The 17,026-nt window shown below is 44.9% G+C and overlaps 1 protein-coding gene across 5 annotated transcripts in view; it reads left to right on the top strand.

The window, feature by feature from the left end:
• The first annotated feature begins 6,794 nt into the window (after nt 1-6,794).
• The window catches only part of B3GALNT2 (beta-1,3-N-acetylgalactosaminyltransferase 2), a 29,811-nt gene continuing 19,579 nt past the window's right edge, over nt 6,795-17,026 (top strand). The window contains exons 1-2 of one of the 5 annotated variants that reach the window (XM_064445736.1): nt 6,795-7,074; nt 16,712-16,859. In XM_064445736.1, the coding sequence (XP_064301806.1) occupies nt 6,972-7,074; nt 16,712-16,859 (251 nt within the window). In that variant the 5' untranslated portion in view covers nt 6,795-6,971. The remainder of the gene's footprint in view (nt 7,075-16,711; nt 16,860-17,026) is intronic. The other 4 variants (XM_064445737.1, XM_064445739.1, XM_064445734.1 and 1 more) reach the window with 4 other exon arrangements.

Genomic DNA, 17,026 nt, shown 5'->3' with positions numbered 1-17,026 from the left:
TGGGCAGGCAGGTGCTCAGCCATCTCCAGGAAAGCAGGGCTCCATCACGCGTAGCGGTTACTTGGGAAGACAAACACCATCACTCCCAATGTCCCCCCTTCCTTCTTCTTCCCCAGCTTTATATACTGAGCCTGACGTCATATGGCATGGAATATCCCATTGGTCAGTTGGGGTCAGCTGTCCCGGCTGTGCCCCCTCCCAGCTCCTTGGGCCCCCGGCAGAGTACGGGGAACTGAAAAAGTCCTTGACCAGTGTAAGCACTGCTTAGCAACAACTAAAACATCTCCACGTTATCACCGCTGTTTCCAGCAAAAATCCAAAACATAGTCCCATACTAGCTACTACGAAGAAATTTAACTCTATCCCAGCTGAAACCAGGACACTTCCTTATATCCTAATATGTGGCCAATCTGCTTTGTAATCCCCCCAGCAATTTAACTCTGTATCAGGCATGTGATTAAAAAGTGTATATGCTGTCATAGGTCTCGGCAGGACTTCCTATAAGCCTTATTTTCTTCTGTACCCACATCCTGAAGTCTTTGTGCCACTTGTTAAAAATAGCTGTACATCAGCTGCACACAAGGTAGCTAACCCCACCAGCTGGCTGTTGCCTGATTACTGGATATTTGGTGGTGGTCCACATCTCTGCAAGACATTCCCCTGTTCACTCTCTAAGATGTGCCTGTCAAGATTTAGCTGTACCATATAAGTGGTTTTGAGTTCATTCCTATTTCTGATTGTCATGAATACGACAAGGAGTCAACTAAGACCGTGAAATTCATTATTGGTGTATTGGTATGTTTGGACAACTGTGAGGTCCCACAAGCCAATCCTGTATGGTAGTTATCAACCCTTGTGCAGGTTAGGCTGGGTCTGATTTTTTTAAAAAAAATCCAAACTGAACAAGACCTCCTTCCCAGAAGACAACAAGGATATTCTAATTTACCCCTCTCTAGAATAGGAGATGGTGGTTTGGTCATCTACTGGGATTCTCAAGTGACCACTTTGTGAGGGGACTTGAAACTTGAAGCTCCACCTTTCTGTGAAGGAAAGTGAGTTGAGGAAGGTTGCATTATCTTTGTCTGAATACAATGATGTCAGCTGTTTTTGTTGCTAGGTTCTTGTAACGCCAGTGAAGGGAAGACCCTACAGAATATTCTTGGACCTCAGAGAAGTCAGTCTGAGCTGTGGCTTCTGCCACAAATCAAAGCCATGTGCCAAAACTGGTAAAACTTCTGCACAGAAAACATGAGGGAAGAAGAGCCAGTTACAACACTGTTTTGCTGACCTAATCCAGCAAAACTTAAAGCCACTGCTCCAAATGGCCCACGATGATGCAAAAACTCCATTAAAAAAAAAGGGTCAGCAAAATAATAGACAAATAATTTTTTTAGCCAGAGAAAGAACATTGTTTTCTTGATGTTCTTAGCTAACTTCCTTACCTGGAAGTTAATTTGGAAAAATTAACTGGAAAAATTATTGAGATTAGCCTGGGTACTGTTGAAAGGCATTTAAAGAATAATGCAAATACCAGGCACAGTCAACATGGGTTTGCAAAAGGAAAGTCCTGTTTAACTAATTTGGTATCCTTCTATGATATCAAATATATCACCTGCCTAGTGGGTGATGTCGGTTTCCTGGACTTTAGTAAGGCTTTTGATACTGTCCCTCACAGCATCTATCTGGACAAGCTGTCTGGCTGGGATGAGTGGGTTCATGGTGTGTTGGGTGAAGAACTGGCTGAAGGGCAGAGCTCAAAGGGTTAGTGAATGGGGCTACATCTGGCTGGCGACCGGTCACCAGCCGCATCCCTCAGGGCTCGGTTCTATGGCCAGTTCTGTGCAATATATTTATGAATGATCTGGATGCAGGAGTTGAAGGCACCATTAGCAAGTTTGCTGATGATACCAAACTGGGAGGTGCTGCTGACTCTCTTGAGGGACAAGAGGCCTTGCAGAGGGATCTAGATAGATCGGAGCATTGGGCTAGGATTCACGGGATGAAAGTTAACAAGTCCAAATGCCGGATCCTGCGCCTGGGACAGAGTAATGCCAGGCACAAGCATAAACCGGGAGAGGAGTGGCTGGAGAGCAGCCCTGCAGAAAGGGGTCTGGGGGTGCTGGCCGACAGCGGGCTCAGCATGCGTCAGCCGTGTGCCCCGGCAGCCAAGGGGGCAAACCGCATCCTGGGGTGCATCAAACAGCGTCACCAGCCGGTCGAAAGAGGTGATGATCCGCTGTATTCAGCGTTGGTGCAGCCTCACCTGGAGTACTGCGTGCAGTTCTGGGCCCCACAATTTCAGAAGGATGTGAAGGTCCTTGAACACACCCAGAGGAGGGCAACACAGCTGGGGAAAGGGCTGGAAGGGATGTCCTATGAGGAGAGGGGCAGCTGAGGACTTTGGGCTTGTCTAGTTTGGAGAGGAGGAGGCCGGGGGTGACCTCATTGCTCTCTGCAGCTCCCTGAGGAGGGCACGTGGAGAGGGAGGTGCTGCGCTCTTCTCCCTGGGATCCAGTGACAGGACACCACGGGAATGGTTCAAAGCTTTGCCAGGGGAGGTTTAGACTGGACATTAGGAAGCATTCCTTTACAGAGAGGGTGGTCAAACACTGGGACTGGCTTCCTAGAGAGGTGGTCGATGCCCCAGGGCTGTCAGTGTTTAAGAGGCATTTGGACAATGCCCTTAACAACATGCTTTAACTTGGTGAGCCCTGAATTGGTCAGGCGGTTGGACTAGGTGATGGTTGTAGGTCCCTTCCAACTGAAACAGTTCTATTCTATTCTATTCTATTCTATTCTATTCTATTCATTTCTTTCAGAAATTATTAAATTATTTTAGCTGGAACTTACCAAACGTTGCAGTGTGAAACAGGTTGCTGTCGCTGCAACCCTTAGCCCAAAGAACTAAAGTGTGGAATATCTTCAAGAGAGTCTATTCTTCAAATGGGAAGCACTGGGCAGCCTTAACAAAAAACAACCTCAGTGCAACTTACGACACCCCACAGTTCTCTAGGTTCAGAGCTTCTTACAGATGCCAGCTACAGGCTATTTTATGATCAACTGGTATGAAGGGGATGCAAGATTAAGTTCCATTGCAACCATGCCCTGAAGCATTTAACCACTGTGAAAGAGTCAAATCAACGTGGTTTCTCTAAAGGAAATATTGCCTCCTTGACCTTTCTAGTCCTTTGAATCTCTTAGTAAAGGAGAACAGAATAGAATTAGTAGTCATACCGTATCTGGATTTTTTTCAAGTGAATAGTAAGTCTCCCTTAAGAGATCATTAAGGAATATAGCCTTAGGCAAAATCTTGTTAGATTCTTGCCTCCATTCAGTGTACAAATGAGCACAGGCCTCGCGCCACATGGGCTGCATGCTGCGTGCTGCCCAAAGCTTTCTAATAGCGGCTCTCTTCTTGCCTATCCATCACGGTCCTTAGAGCTGGCTGGTCACATACCATTGACTTTGCTGCTGCTAATGATATGAGCTGGCAGAACCGTCAGCAAGACAGCCTGTTTTCCAGAGATCAGTTTTCGCAGGATTCCTTTGTCTGTCCTCAGGAGACCCCAGCAACACTGACGGCATTAATAGCCTAAGCCGAGGAGTCTGGGAATTCCTCTGCATCTGCACTTCATCTGGATCGGAAAGCCGAAAGGGGAGGAGGGAGACATCTCTTCTGTTTGGGAAAATAAACAAAATCTATTTCTTCTAAAGATCCAAGGGAAGGTAAGGAAAGGATTGATAATTCCTCAGTACAGACAGTGAATCTGTTTAGATTATGAACACTGGAAAAAAAATAAGACACACTCTTGGGATGCAAGTTTACAACCCTTTAAACTCTAATAAAATGCTTCATACCCTGAGCTGTAATCTCTTTCAATATTTTTTCTTGAAATAACTGAAGGCACTATGATTTTGTGGAATGCAATATATCAGTACTACTGCAAGGTGTGGAGAAAGTTAAGCTCCAAATCCCCAGAACAGAATCTCTCACCAGTCCCTCCTCTGCTTTCGGATGGAGCACACACAGTTCAACAAAACATATAACTCCCCGGGGGAAAACTCTGCTAAAACACATGCAGCTCCACTCTGCTTCTTGCTCCTCTCATCTGCTGCTAGTCTCCTAAAAAAATCCCAGTCACCCACTTGGGGCAATAATTAGGTGAACAAACATTAAAAAATTGAATGCTACCGACTGGCTAGCTGTGGTACAAAACTACAGCTCTGGTCTCCATCAAGGTGCGCGTCTCCTCCGGGTCAGACAGGAGATGCTTATCCAGAGACATAATGCAAATTTAACAACAGCACCTTAAGTTTGCAAGAGCCCGGGGACTAAAATGTCTGTCTCTTCTACCTCCAGCTCTTGTGCCCAACATGTTGTGCTTGTACTGTACTTCGTGTGCTGGAGGTACAACCTGAGTCTGTCCCGTCAGGAGAGTAAATGTCAGTAAATCAGCTCAGACAGTGCAGATGGAAATGGTGTGGTTTTGGTAAATGATACCAATTGGCATAACCCAAACCTAAATTTGCTGTCTTTCAGGAAAGTAATTTGACATAATCTAGAAGTTACATAGCAGATCCATTTGTCTTTTCATAGTATATATATTCATGATTCTAAAAGCTTTGGAAAAATCTCATTTTCATATGGGCCAAGACTTTTCAAAAAGTGTGCCTAAAACTCGGTGCCTGGAATCCATGTTTAGACACTCCGATATCCGGTTGCCTCCCCAAAATACTAGTCCTCATAAAAGCCCTCAAGATTGCAAACTGCAACTGCTTTGCTAATGGGAACTTCTGAAAACCAGGTTAATGGTTGGGTCTGATCATCTCACGATTTATACAGAGGTGCACGCTTTCAATGTTATTCACAACATGAGAGGTACCACCGCTTGCATCTTCTACAGATGGTGAAGTTGGGAGGGTTGGGTTACATCTTTGGCTTTAAAAATGTTGCAGAGAATCTGACAGAAAATGGAGTAGGGAAGTCCAGTCCTCTACAACTAAACTAAACAAAACAACATAATTTCCTGCATGACTAACAAAAATGCATATATACTATCCTTTTGACCAGGACACCCTGTTTCTGTAATGTGGAAGATAAAAGTAGGAACGGATTTCTCCTGTTTTGTACAGTATAAATTCCCTTATCTTTCAGTGAGGTAAGTATACCACTGTACAGAAACCGACAGGTCAAGGAATCGGGTCCTCTGTTTTGTCTGCAAGGAAGTAATCACTCCCAGACATGTTTATAAGTACAATGCCCATCAGTTCACCTGGCCTGGGGTAAGGCCTGGGGAGAGAACCTAACATACTGCCTACAAGGAATATAGGCAAATATCGAATAATATTAGCAGTTGGACTAGTTTTTATTTCTGCAGCTGAACCTGCTGCAAGGCAAGTCAAATGTAAATAGTGATTAATAACAATAGCATTTTTGTGTAAATACTTTTCCTAGCACTGTCATTTGCTAGGACAAATACACGCTCAGTTGTGTATTAAATATGTGTAAGTATGCAAACAAACTAAACTCCATGTATTTCCAAAATATCTTCCTTTTGCTATTTAAATCAAATATATAAAGGTTAAAGTCATCGGTTTTCCTTCTAATATCTTCTCCAGTTGATGAAAAATGTATCTTAATTAAGCTGTTTCAAAGGACTTTAAGCATTTTCCAAGCACTTTTCATGGCTTGGGGATTTTCAAGAGCAGATTTTAGTCTTCTGTTCCAAAAAACTCAATCCTTTCTTTCAATTATACTTCATACGTATCAGGTTCTTTACTAAATTATATGTTCCTGCTAGAACAGCATTGGCAAGTGTTCATTTAAACCTTATGGCTATTACCCATAAACTTCTAGTTCACACATTAACTTCTCAGAAGCCTCTGCTTATTTATACACGTCACCTTTTTTTTCAGGTAGATTCACCCTACAGGAGCCCAGGAAACATTTCTCTGTTATCTGCGTTCAGAGGGACCAGAGACAAGGAGCTTCTCAAGCTGCTGATAATCTTCCGCTCTCCTCCACCCAATACTCTTTCTTTAAACCTCTTCGGTCAGGCTGGCGCTCTGCAGAGGGGGCCCTCCCGGCGGGCCAGCCTGCAGCCACCCAGCCTCTCGCAGCCGTGGCTGCAGCAAAGGCGCGAAGCTGAGCTCGGGCTCTTCCACATCTCATAAAATCCTTTCTGCAAAAGCAAAAATGCTGCCGTCAATTCTTGGCCGTACCCCAGTTAAGGACTCTTTGTCTAAAGTCCCCCTCCCTTAGCATTTCAGTCACATAACGTGCTCTTTGCTGGAATAAAATACTCCAGGAAGAGTTTGTAACGCCGCTGCCGTCCTGTCCCACGGCGAAGCACTCTCTCCTCTACTGGGTTAGGATTGTTCTGGAAAGCGGTGCGGTTACCGTGCGGTGACTTTCTAGAAGGGGCGTCCAGCAGATGACCCCAGCCTTGCACACAAGAAGACGGGAGCCAACCCGGCGGCAGCTGGGGGCCGGGGCAGCCCCGCGGCTCCCCGGAAGGGACTGACCCGCACGGACAGCGGGCTGCGACCACCCCCGGCGACTCTCCCCCTTCCCCCGACGCCTGCGCTCCCCCGCCATGCAAACCGTGAGGTAAACCCGCGCCTTCTCGGCATTTCCCTGAGGGGGGGGGAAAAGCCCCCTCGGCTCCCCCCGGCTCGCCGCGCGCGGCAGAGGCGCCCCGCTCCCCTCAGCCTCCCGGGGCCGCGCCGCGCCGCCCCGCGGCATTGTGGGGGCTGTAGGCGGCCGCCGCCGCCGCCCGCGCCGCCGCCGCCCGCCGGGGCCAGGGCGGGACTGCAGCTCCCGGCGGCCGCGGGGCAGCGGAGCCCGGCCCGCCCGGCCGGGCCGAGCGGCGGCGCGGGGAGGAGCGGCGGGCGGCCGAGTCGGCCCCTGGCTCCGGCGCCGCTGGGGGAGGCCGGCGCGGAGGGGAAGGGGCTGGCTGCGGCGGCGGCCAATGCGAAACTGGCTGGTGCTGCTGTGCCCCTGTGCGGTCGGGGTCGCGCTGCACCTCTGGCTGCTGCTCAGCTGCCCCGGCGGCCCCGGCAGGCAGCCGGCAGGTAGGGAAGGCGCTGGGGCTGCCCGGGAGCGGGGGCTGCTGAGGAGAGGTCCGGGCGGCGGGGCCGCCTCGGGTGGCCGGGGCAGGGAGCGGGGCCGGGAGGCGAGGAGCCCCTCGGCGGCGGCCCCGGGGAGCGGGGAAGGGGTTCTGAGGGGACGGGTCGGGGGGCTGCGCCGGCGTCTCTGTAGCCGTGGGCAGCGCTTTGGCCGGCGGGTCTGCCCGCGGGGGTCGGGGGGGTGCCTGCGTGGGGATCGCCGTGAGGGCACGGCTCGCTACGCCGAGCCACGGAGAGCAGCGCCGGTTCTGCGGCTTGAACTGAAGGTACCGACCGCGATTGCCACTTTCCGTGATTTTCAGCCCCTCCTGATCCCCCTCCGCCCTGTTCCCACCGAGAGGCGTGGGGAACAAATCCCCACCGATTTCCCCGTGTCGCGCCGTCCCCAGCCCCGGGAATGGCTCTTTGCACTCGCCCTGATTGCCTTGGCGGGCTCTAAAACCGCCGGTGGTGCAAAAAGCTGTTCGTAGGGCCGGGCGTGACGCGGCGCAGGTGAAAGCACCCCCGCGGGGGCTCACGCTGCGCCCCGCGTGGAAGGAGGCGCCGTTTTGAGGCTGCAGATCTGCGTGCCTGGTCGGAACAGGCATCTGCCGGAACAGAAACTTTTGTCAGCTCCCCGGAGGTGCTGTTGGAGAACACGAAGAAATACTTTACAGGACGTATGAAGAAATGGTGGGTGTTTTTTTTCCTCTTGAGATCTGCTTAGAGCTTTGTTTGGCGACCCCGTGGCCTGCTCGCGAGCAAAGGCGGGCTTTGCGACCGGCGCCTGTTCCCGGTGCAGAGCGCACGCGCCCACGCGTGAGGCAGCGAGAGCCCGCCGGTTTCCGGCGTGGTGACTAACGCAGGTGTGAAAGGAGCGCGGTGGGCGCGTTTGGGTAGCGGGAAGGCCGCGGGCTTGTGCGGGTGGGTCTGTGTTCTGGCCCTCGCCTACCGAAGGAGCGACGGTCACCCTTGCGTTGTGAAAGAACCGGGGCTGTCGTTGTTGGCCTGAAGTGCGTTTGAATTGTCCGGCGGGGTTTGTTCCTCGTCTTTCACGGTGCTGCTTTTGTAACTTCAGAGCATTAATTTGGAGTTGGAAGCGGCAGTGTGGGATCTCACGATGACCTTTCCCACAGAAACGTGTTTTTCCACTAATAAACATTTCTAAAGAAAATCTAGAAGTTTCTCAGTTGAGGAGGGAGGGAAGAAGCTTTGCTCTTCAGAGATTCACTGTTTCAAGCAGTTATTATTGGAGTTTGTGTCTGTTACTGTGAAACTATTGTTGCATCGAATAATGTTAGGATAACTAGGATGAAAAACAGTGCCTTTTTAATACTGAAAGAGTAAGTGTACATTTTGTTTGTGCAAGGAATATTTAGTTATAATCTATTGAGTAATGTACACTGAGGAGAGAAAAACTGATGCCTCAAAAGGGAACTTCCATCATGCGTACAGAAATACTCAGTACTAGTACACGTGCTGTCTCTTTGTAGGCCTGGTCCTTGCATCATGATTTAAGGAAGAGCCTACCTCTTAGCCTTCAAAGTACCACAATATGTACGAGCTGTAGATATGGCTGCCTTGGCAGAGGAAAGAAGGATGAGCTGAGGGTCCTCTTGTTATCTCCTATGTCTTCTGTGTTATTTTTTATTATTCAGAGTGGTTTAGGAGCATTAATGACTTCGTACGTAAGAGTAAGAAAAGTTCCTATTTATTAAAAGGATTCTTGCATCTGAAACTATTTAAGAGATTCTGGTACTGCCTGATAAAGCCAGTCTTGTTTCATTTGATTATTGAGTAATCTTTTTTTTTTTTTCCCCCCTTGTTTACCACTCCAGCTGCTCTTTATTACCTACTACCTGAAATCACGGGTATGAACAAAAATTAAATCTAATCATGGGACAGTGTTTTACAAGAGCTGTGACATAAATGTATCATTTGTGTGTTCATTGGTATTTCTGTGTAGTATCCACATGCACACAAATAAAGTTGTTAAAAAGTTGATAACCTGTTTTAGTGATTACTTACCTTGACATCATTGACTTGTTAGCACAAGACTGGAATAGACATCTCTGGCCATCAAGGGTGCTTACTTTTTCTAATAAGCAGCTCTCGATCTCTGTCTTAAAATGGCATCTGGGCAGCCTACATTTATTTAGCATAGGGTCGGTGTGGCTTTTTGTTTGTTCACTTGGATACTTAGGAACAGTCTGTTCCAGAAGCTTGTTGTCCTGATTAGAAATATTTCCTTATTTCTGGCCTAAACTTACAACTGGTTTATGCCCTTATGTTCTTAAGCCTTTCAGTTAAAAGGGTCTTTCTCCTCCTTCAGGTACACCTCCATCATGTAACCATAGAGATCAAAGGTATCTGTTTTAAACCTTTGTTTTCTTAAGCTGAGCAATTCAGGTACTTCTAATTTTTACTGGCAAAACAGGCTTTCTGTTTCTGGAGAGGAGTGCATTTTTGTTGTCTATAGGTCAGATGATTTTAAATGTAAACAGTGTTCCAGTCTTCACTGGTTCCATCTGCTTCTCCTCCTCTATTGGAAGTACCGCCTTTAATAAAACCTTGTTCTTAACTACCTCACGTGAAAGGCCTGCAGTCTGCCTGCATGCTTTGGCTCTCAGTTGTGTCTCTTTCAGTGCAGTATTCTGACTTTCTCTGTGTTCATGATCACTTTCACCTTGGTGGCACAGAAGATAGAGCACACTTCTTGTAGGCAGTACTCTTTAATTGGAGGAAAAAAAAAGGAGTGCTTCCAAGACCGAAGGCACTGGCCTTTGCTTTGGTGTCCTGACTTTGGTGCCTCACTGCTTTCTTTTTGTTTATCAGTTAATGGGACTGTAATGCATTCTTCTGAGCAAGACTTGTGCAAGGACGTGCTTTTCAGTTTAATTGAAGTCCTTGTCTAACGGGTTACAAACAAGTGCTATCCAAAGGAAGTTCGTGGGTAGGAAGCTTTAGTTAATTTTTGTAAAAATCTTAGATAAATGCTAATTATAAAATGACCTCAGAAACTTGAGAAAGAACAGACAGACCTGCTTTCAGCACTCCAGGTGCATTCATTGCTAATTGTGTGTTTTAATTGATGGCACAAGTCTTACTGAGTAGGAAATTACTCATTGTAGGGCTTCAGTTACAGTGCCTAATCAGGAAGCCCCACACATTCAATGGAATATGCTGCTTCTTTGCTGATGCTAATGCCCTTTAAGACGTTATTCCTTTTTCATTCCTGGGGGCGTGTGGCAGCTAAGAACGGGCCCTTTTGGTTTTGTTAGAGCGAATAATTATGCAACAGATTAAAACCCACCATTTTCTAGAAACTGCTTGAATGCCATCTGTTGTCCTGAGGTTCAGCATGTACTACTTCATGCACTGGCCTGAAGGAACCATATACAGAGTTGGTTAGGCTAGCGTTTAGTGATCTGCTTTGCAGAATTAGGGCTGTCCCCATCATGGACTAGCCTGGGTACGTGACAGGTGAGAGAGAAGGAGGGAGAACTTAACCTGCTGTTGGCTTTTTGGTACTGAAATAACAACATGTAGAATCAACCTCTGAGGTCATAAGTATTGCCATGCTCCCTAGAGAAAAATTCTGGCAAAATGTGGTGCTTAAGATGTTTTTTGAGATCTGTCAAGCCTGTCTGTCAGGGAGTCTGTTGCTTGGTCACAAAGCTATTTCATCTTTCGTAAGCATGTAAAGGCTAATAGGCTGATGGCCTCGGAAACTGAAACCTTCTGAAAACAGGTCCGGTTTGGCTTTGGCAGTAGCTGTGCAGTTCTGCCTAGAGTGCTAGTTGTTCCACAGCCTTTATCTATGGGATCTTCCTTTAACATTATTTTCCAGGGATGGGCCATCCTCAGCGAAAACAACCCCCTCACCTTTGGGCGTGAAATAATTGACAAAGAATCCACAACAAAGCTGACAGTATTTTCCAACTGAATGGGGATTTTTTTTTTTTAGAGTTTGCAGTTATTCTGCTGTCTGAGACATTGCAACCTACTAACAGCAGCACTGGAGTTGCGTTTTTGTGCTTTGGCTTTGGACCAGGGGGCAAGGAGTACCAGTTCTGCCAGAATTGGAGAGCATGGTTTGCTGCTGAAGGAAGCTCCTCACTGATGCTCTGGTTCTAAATTGCCCACTGAGTAGAACAGCAGAAGGGAGCAAGAAGCCTTCCTTGGGAGCTTTTTTTCCATGGCATCAGGGATTGGTAACTACTTTTCAAAGGATAAAGGTGCTGTGCTCCCCCCCCCCCCCCCCCCCCCCGCAAAAAGGAAAAAAAGTATCAGTTTTGGTGTTGCAGAAAGGATTTGCTATATTCCTTTTGTGTCTGTGCTTCTGATGCTTTAGCCATTGTTCCCAGATTTGTGTAGAAATGCTGTATCATTAGTGGTGTTTAGAGCACCATCGTCTCACCAGTATTTGGGCTGTCACTTTGCAACTCAGAAGGGCCCTGCTGTTCTATTTCTTTAAGGGAATGCTGTTGATGTAAAAAGAAAAAATAAAAGGAAAAAAAATTGCCTACAGAGGTTTTCCTCTCTGAATCTGTAAAGCTTGTTTAAAAGCTTGTCTGAAGGCTTGTCTGTCCCAAGGAGTACTGTGCTCCTGCAGCAACCAGGGGTGCATTTTAGCTCTCATATAAAGTAGGTACTGCAGGGGGGTCATGTAGCTCTGCTTGCAGAGAAACCTGTAGTGCAGATGAGCTATAGCAGATTACTTAAAGTGAAGATTAGAGAGAGGAAAAGAGCTGCTTTTGCTCTTTGGTTTGTTCTTTTTCTCTGTGTGTCAGCATTCTGTGAATACAAACTCTCTTTATATTCAGTTAATTCCTTTCTTCGTGTTTGTTTGGGTCTTTCACAGAGCAGCACAGAAGAAAGGGAAAGGCATTTAAAAACAGGAATATGGTTGCAGAGTCACAAGGATAGGTAGAGATAACAACCTGGAAAGTGTGAGTTTTTTTGAGGGGGAGAGGATGTTGTTCCTTTTCAGTTTTATGGTATGAAGTGGATTAGTTGAGAATATTCTTAATAACTTACATTTGGCCTACTTAGTTCCATTTGTTGATTTAAGAAAAAAAAAATAGCTGCATGGGTAGCAGAAAATACAAAGCTCAGCCTTCTGTGGAGCTCACTTATTCTAGCAGTCTCCAGTGGAGGTTCTCTGGCGCCTGTCAGCACAGGTAAGCCTACACTGCTGTGTTTCTCAGTGTGGGCACTAACAAGGAGTCTTTTCTCTGCCCAGCTCCATGAAACATGGGAACTTAATCACTTTGGGGATTGCACACTATGTCAAACTTGACTGAAAATGACTGGCAAACTTAGTATTTGGTAGGGGACTCGGAGATATGTGCAGCAAGATCATATTTACCCCGTTTACTGACAAAATCAAGCAAAAATTATCTCAATCTTTTAATCTCCTTATAATGACAGTAAATTAACAGCTTAACTTGACATTTTACTTGAGAATCAGTCTCACAGGAAGATGATGATGCATGTTAATCTTTGTAGCTTGGAATTTTGAAAAACTTCAAGAGCTATTGACTACTGCTGAGGCGATTGAAATCTGACCAGGGCCAGCAGGCTGCCTGTCAGCAGTGGCCTCTTTCCCTGGCCAACTCAGCAGGAGACTCACCTCTGCATCTTTAGCCTTGTGGGCACAGCTTTGCGCTCCGTACATGCACCTGTTTACCTCTTTCTGCATCTCTCCCTAACTTTGATCTGTTGGTAGTTCTCAGACAAGCTTGACAGACAGGTGGAGGTCCCAAAGACCAGCATTTTCACCAAGTTTCATGAAAATTGGTGACCAGCAATCCTGTGAAAGTTTGCTGCGGCTCATACTGAGGTGGAAAAACTGTACTAATAGAAATATGTGCATGGTCAGGCATCAGAGAATTATGTGGTGGCCTGTCCTTACAAATACCCCAGGCTGAGAAAGCTTCAGTAGGAGCTTGTTATTCACCAGGTGACACAAGACTGCCAGGCTGGACTTCAGTAGTCTTAGATCTTACAGAAGTACTCTTTGCAGTTGCTGTACAGAATTAAATGGATCTCAGCAGCTGAGAGGGCTGCTTCCTTTCATGTTTTTGTAGCTTTTGCTGTGGGTTAACAGCCTCAAGCATCACAGCAAAGTGAAAGCAATTTTGTTCCTGATGCTAAAAGAGTAGGGTAGGCATTGCACATTTGGTTACTTACGTTCCACTGGCAAGGCTTGGGCTGCGTGATGCAGCTGTGATACAGCTTTAAGACAGTAAGAATTCAAAAGCAATGCAACTAGTGATAATGTGACATTTGAATTGGAAAGGCTTCCTCCTCTTCTGCACCCCTTCTGTTAGCAACAGTTTTATGGTTTATCATGGAATGTGGTATGTGGCTTTTTTTCTTTTCTTCCCCCTCAGAAACCACAGATTGTACAGGGTTTTTTTTGTCTTTGTAAATGGAAAAATTAAAGGCTTAATTATGTTACATAACCAGTGTGAGATAGGAGCGATTATAGTATGTATTTTTAAGCCTATTACCAAGACTTAAAATTTTGGCCTAAGAATGCACAAAATAAAACGTACGATAAGTAAGTTCGGGCCTCAGTGCCAAGTATTGATTGCTTGTATAAATAATTTGTTATTGCAATTTGGAGGTTAGCAGAGTTTTCTCAACTTATGCTGCATCAGAGTATATATATGCACATATCTGAATTATCCTTATAAATAAATGATAGCTTTAGTCTTTTTTTTATCCCATGCCTCTGACTTTATCTCCCCTTTTTAAAATAGTGCTAGTTCAGAGGGACATATATGAATCTCTTCTCCTGAAAGTTTAGCAAATGTTTTTTCCATAGTAAGTAGAAACTTTTTGCTCACAAGCAGAGAGCTCATTTGTTATGTTTTTGTAAAAGTAAGCTTTTTTTCCCCCCAATTTTTAGTGGTTTTTAAAGTAAAATGGCATTTGGGACAGAGAAGACAATCTTCTGAATATAGACTGCTGTAATGCTACCTTACTAAACCTGAAGATTGCCTAAAACAAGAGAGAGATTTCTGTTCTAAAGGCAGTATTATACTAATTCTGAAGCATCCATTACATTAACATGGTTCCCACATGAATGGTTCATAAGGAAAAGCTCTGCTTATTTTAGAATATAAACTAATTAAAAGTATGTATATTTGATTTGAGTAGCTCATTTTTAGTTGTTTTTTTTTAACTGATTCAAGCCAACTTATGTTATTCTGAGTCAAGTCATTCCATAGAGTTTTGCTCTTAGTTTTGTTTTTCTCTAATTTGGTTTAATGAAATGGTTCTGCTTCTAATTAAAAGTGATATCTTAAAAAACTAATCTGTGTAAATCATACCTCACATGCAGTCTACAAACATGTTAGACCTCTAATGAGATTTATATCAGAAGGCTTGCAGGTAAAGCTACAGAGGCTTTTTAAAAAATAATCAAAGGGTCAAAGGGTGGAATAAAAGCCGTGAAAGAAAAGGGATGTTTGAGAAAGAATTCTGAGACTATAGAGGAATTTAATGTTGTAGTCTTATAAATGTGTGGCTGTCTCATGCACCTCTGCTGTTGTGGAGACCTGGCGGATCTTGGTTGTGTAATGGCCTCTGAAGACAGACAGAGCCTCTGGATAGTTGGTATTCACCAGCATAAAGGAAAACTAAAGTTGTATTCAGATTGAGCAATATGTTTGATTTACAAGTTTCTTCAGATGTTATATAGGGCAGTAGGTTTGTGTTTAGCTCTGTCAGCAAACAAATCATATTCCTGAACCTTGCCACCAATTCAGTGTATGGTTGTTACTAGAGATGTAATAGTTGACTTTACTGAAAAAGTGAGGAATGAAACTAGTGGCGTGCTGCTTGGGTTTTTAAGTTGTTCTGAGCATAAGTTGATGCAAGCTTTCTTAATAGGTTAATGTTCACCTTAAGTTATTGATAAGCTTGTAGATGTTGTCAGTACAGATTCATTTAAATAATTATGGGACTTAACCTTTTTCTTGAAAATCAGTGCTTGCACGCTTAGAACAAAAATATTTAGTAGAAATAGTCTGGGAAAGGCTTGTACATCACTCTGCTTTCCCTGCTCTTGTACTGTTCTGAGAATCAGTTGCAGAACACTGTTTTATTTGGCTTTGGGACTGGGGAGTCAGGTGCAAGCCATTATCAATGGCCCCTAAAGAAGGGAAAAAAAAAGCAACGTTCTGAATTCTCATGATGTTGATTCAGTGCAGAGCAAGGCCAAGGCCTCTCCACTGCGTACTGCACACTGAAGGTGGAATATAAGGCTAGATGGATGTCTGGTGTGATTTGTCACAGCAGTTCTTGTGGCGGGTGCTGGGAGGTACTAGGTCAGTGAGCAGTTTAACAAGACCTATTTGTCTTCTTAGTTTCAAAGTGGATAAAGGGGATGCTGGTACGGAAGGTAGTATCTAGATAATAATTTAGTTCTTTCTAGTGGGGGTCTACAACACAGATTTGGAGATACTTTTTGTCTTTTTAAAATTAGGTTTAAAAAACTCTTGGCTAAGATGTATGCAGTAGTTTAGAGGGCCCTCACATTTACATTTGTTTTCTTTACCCGCAGCCTAATGGACAAAAAAAGTGAGAGGAGAGCAGTCCTTTGCTAAAGCTAAATATAAATCCCTCAACTGTAGAATGTCTGATAAATTCAACTATGCAAATTCACTTTAGCTACTTGCCTGACTTTGCAGGCTCAGTCAGAGCTTGCCAGGTCTTTCTCTGGTCATAATCTTGCTTGAAATCAAGTCCACCTTCCATGATCTCTAAATTAGAACAGCACAAGCTAAATCATGGATTACGGGCACTGGTGGTGACATCCAGCTATGAATAGAGCCAGAGCATTCCCCTGTGTAGGGATGTAATACCCGGCGTGAAGACAGAGTGGTGTTCGACTTCTAAAGGCTAGAAATGATAGATAGATCATACTAGATTGAAATGGTGAGACAGAAGGGGGAAAATGGGCATGTTTCTGAATCCAACAGACCTTTTTAAAATTATATTTATTTTTTTAAGGTAGAATCATGGTGAATTCTAATAGTGACAGCCTGGTACCGGTGATGACAAGCCCCCAGGCTGTAGGGTAAATCATGCTGGAGGGGTATCAACGAGCAAGCAGAAGGTCCAGGCTGTCTCAAGAGTTTTGCAGAGGGAACAGTAGGACCTTGTGTCTAGTGCACAAGGTGGCTGGTGGCTGATAGGGAAGAGAAGCTCAGCAAAAGTATGTTCTCAGGGGGCAGTTTGTTCATAAGACAGGCAGGCAAATATTTAGAGAATGGAGGATACTGTCAGACAAAAACCAAGGCTTATGTTCTTGCATGCTTTGTGAGTCGCAGTTTTTTAGTTTTGTTTACCTGCAGTGACTTGTGTAGTTCATTGCAGTAAAGTTTTCCTAAATTGCTAGTGAAGGTTTTGAGATGTTGAAAATGTTTCCCTGATTCTGAACAAAAAATGCAATAGTAATTCTACTTTTGTTTTTAGCATTTCAGGTTCACAGTACTCTTGCTTTTGAGATGCATTTTAATTATTGCTTGCAACTCAGGCTTGTGGAAATATGTGCATATAATAAATCTCTGTCACTTTGTATTTGTAGGTCCACTGGCCTTCTTTCCTCAGTGGAAGCTGAAACATTACGATGTTATTGTAGGTGTTTTGTCAGCTCGACATAATCATGAACTGCGCAGTGTTATAAGGAACACTTGGTTCAAGCACCTGAAACAACATTCCGCACTGAGCCAACGGTAATTTCTAGTGTTTTGTAATTTGGGGCTTTGTGAGGGGTAGTGGGGAAGGACTATGATGCTTAAATATCTTGATGTAATTTTTTTAAAAAAAGTATTTAATTTTTTTGCTTTATTTGTAAGCATCTTGTACTCTGATAATTTTTAAAATCTGCTTAGTAATACAT

This window comes from Phalacrocorax carbo, chromosome 3 (assembly GCF_963921805.1).
Source record: "Phalacrocorax carbo chromosome 3, bPhaCar2.1, whole genome shotgun sequence".
NCBI classification, from domain to species: domain Eukaryota; kingdom Metazoa; phylum Chordata; class Aves; order Suliformes; family Phalacrocoracidae; genus Phalacrocorax; species Phalacrocorax carbo.
Note: the sequence above shows the minus strand (reverse complement) of the source record. Positions and strands in the feature narration are given on the sequence as shown.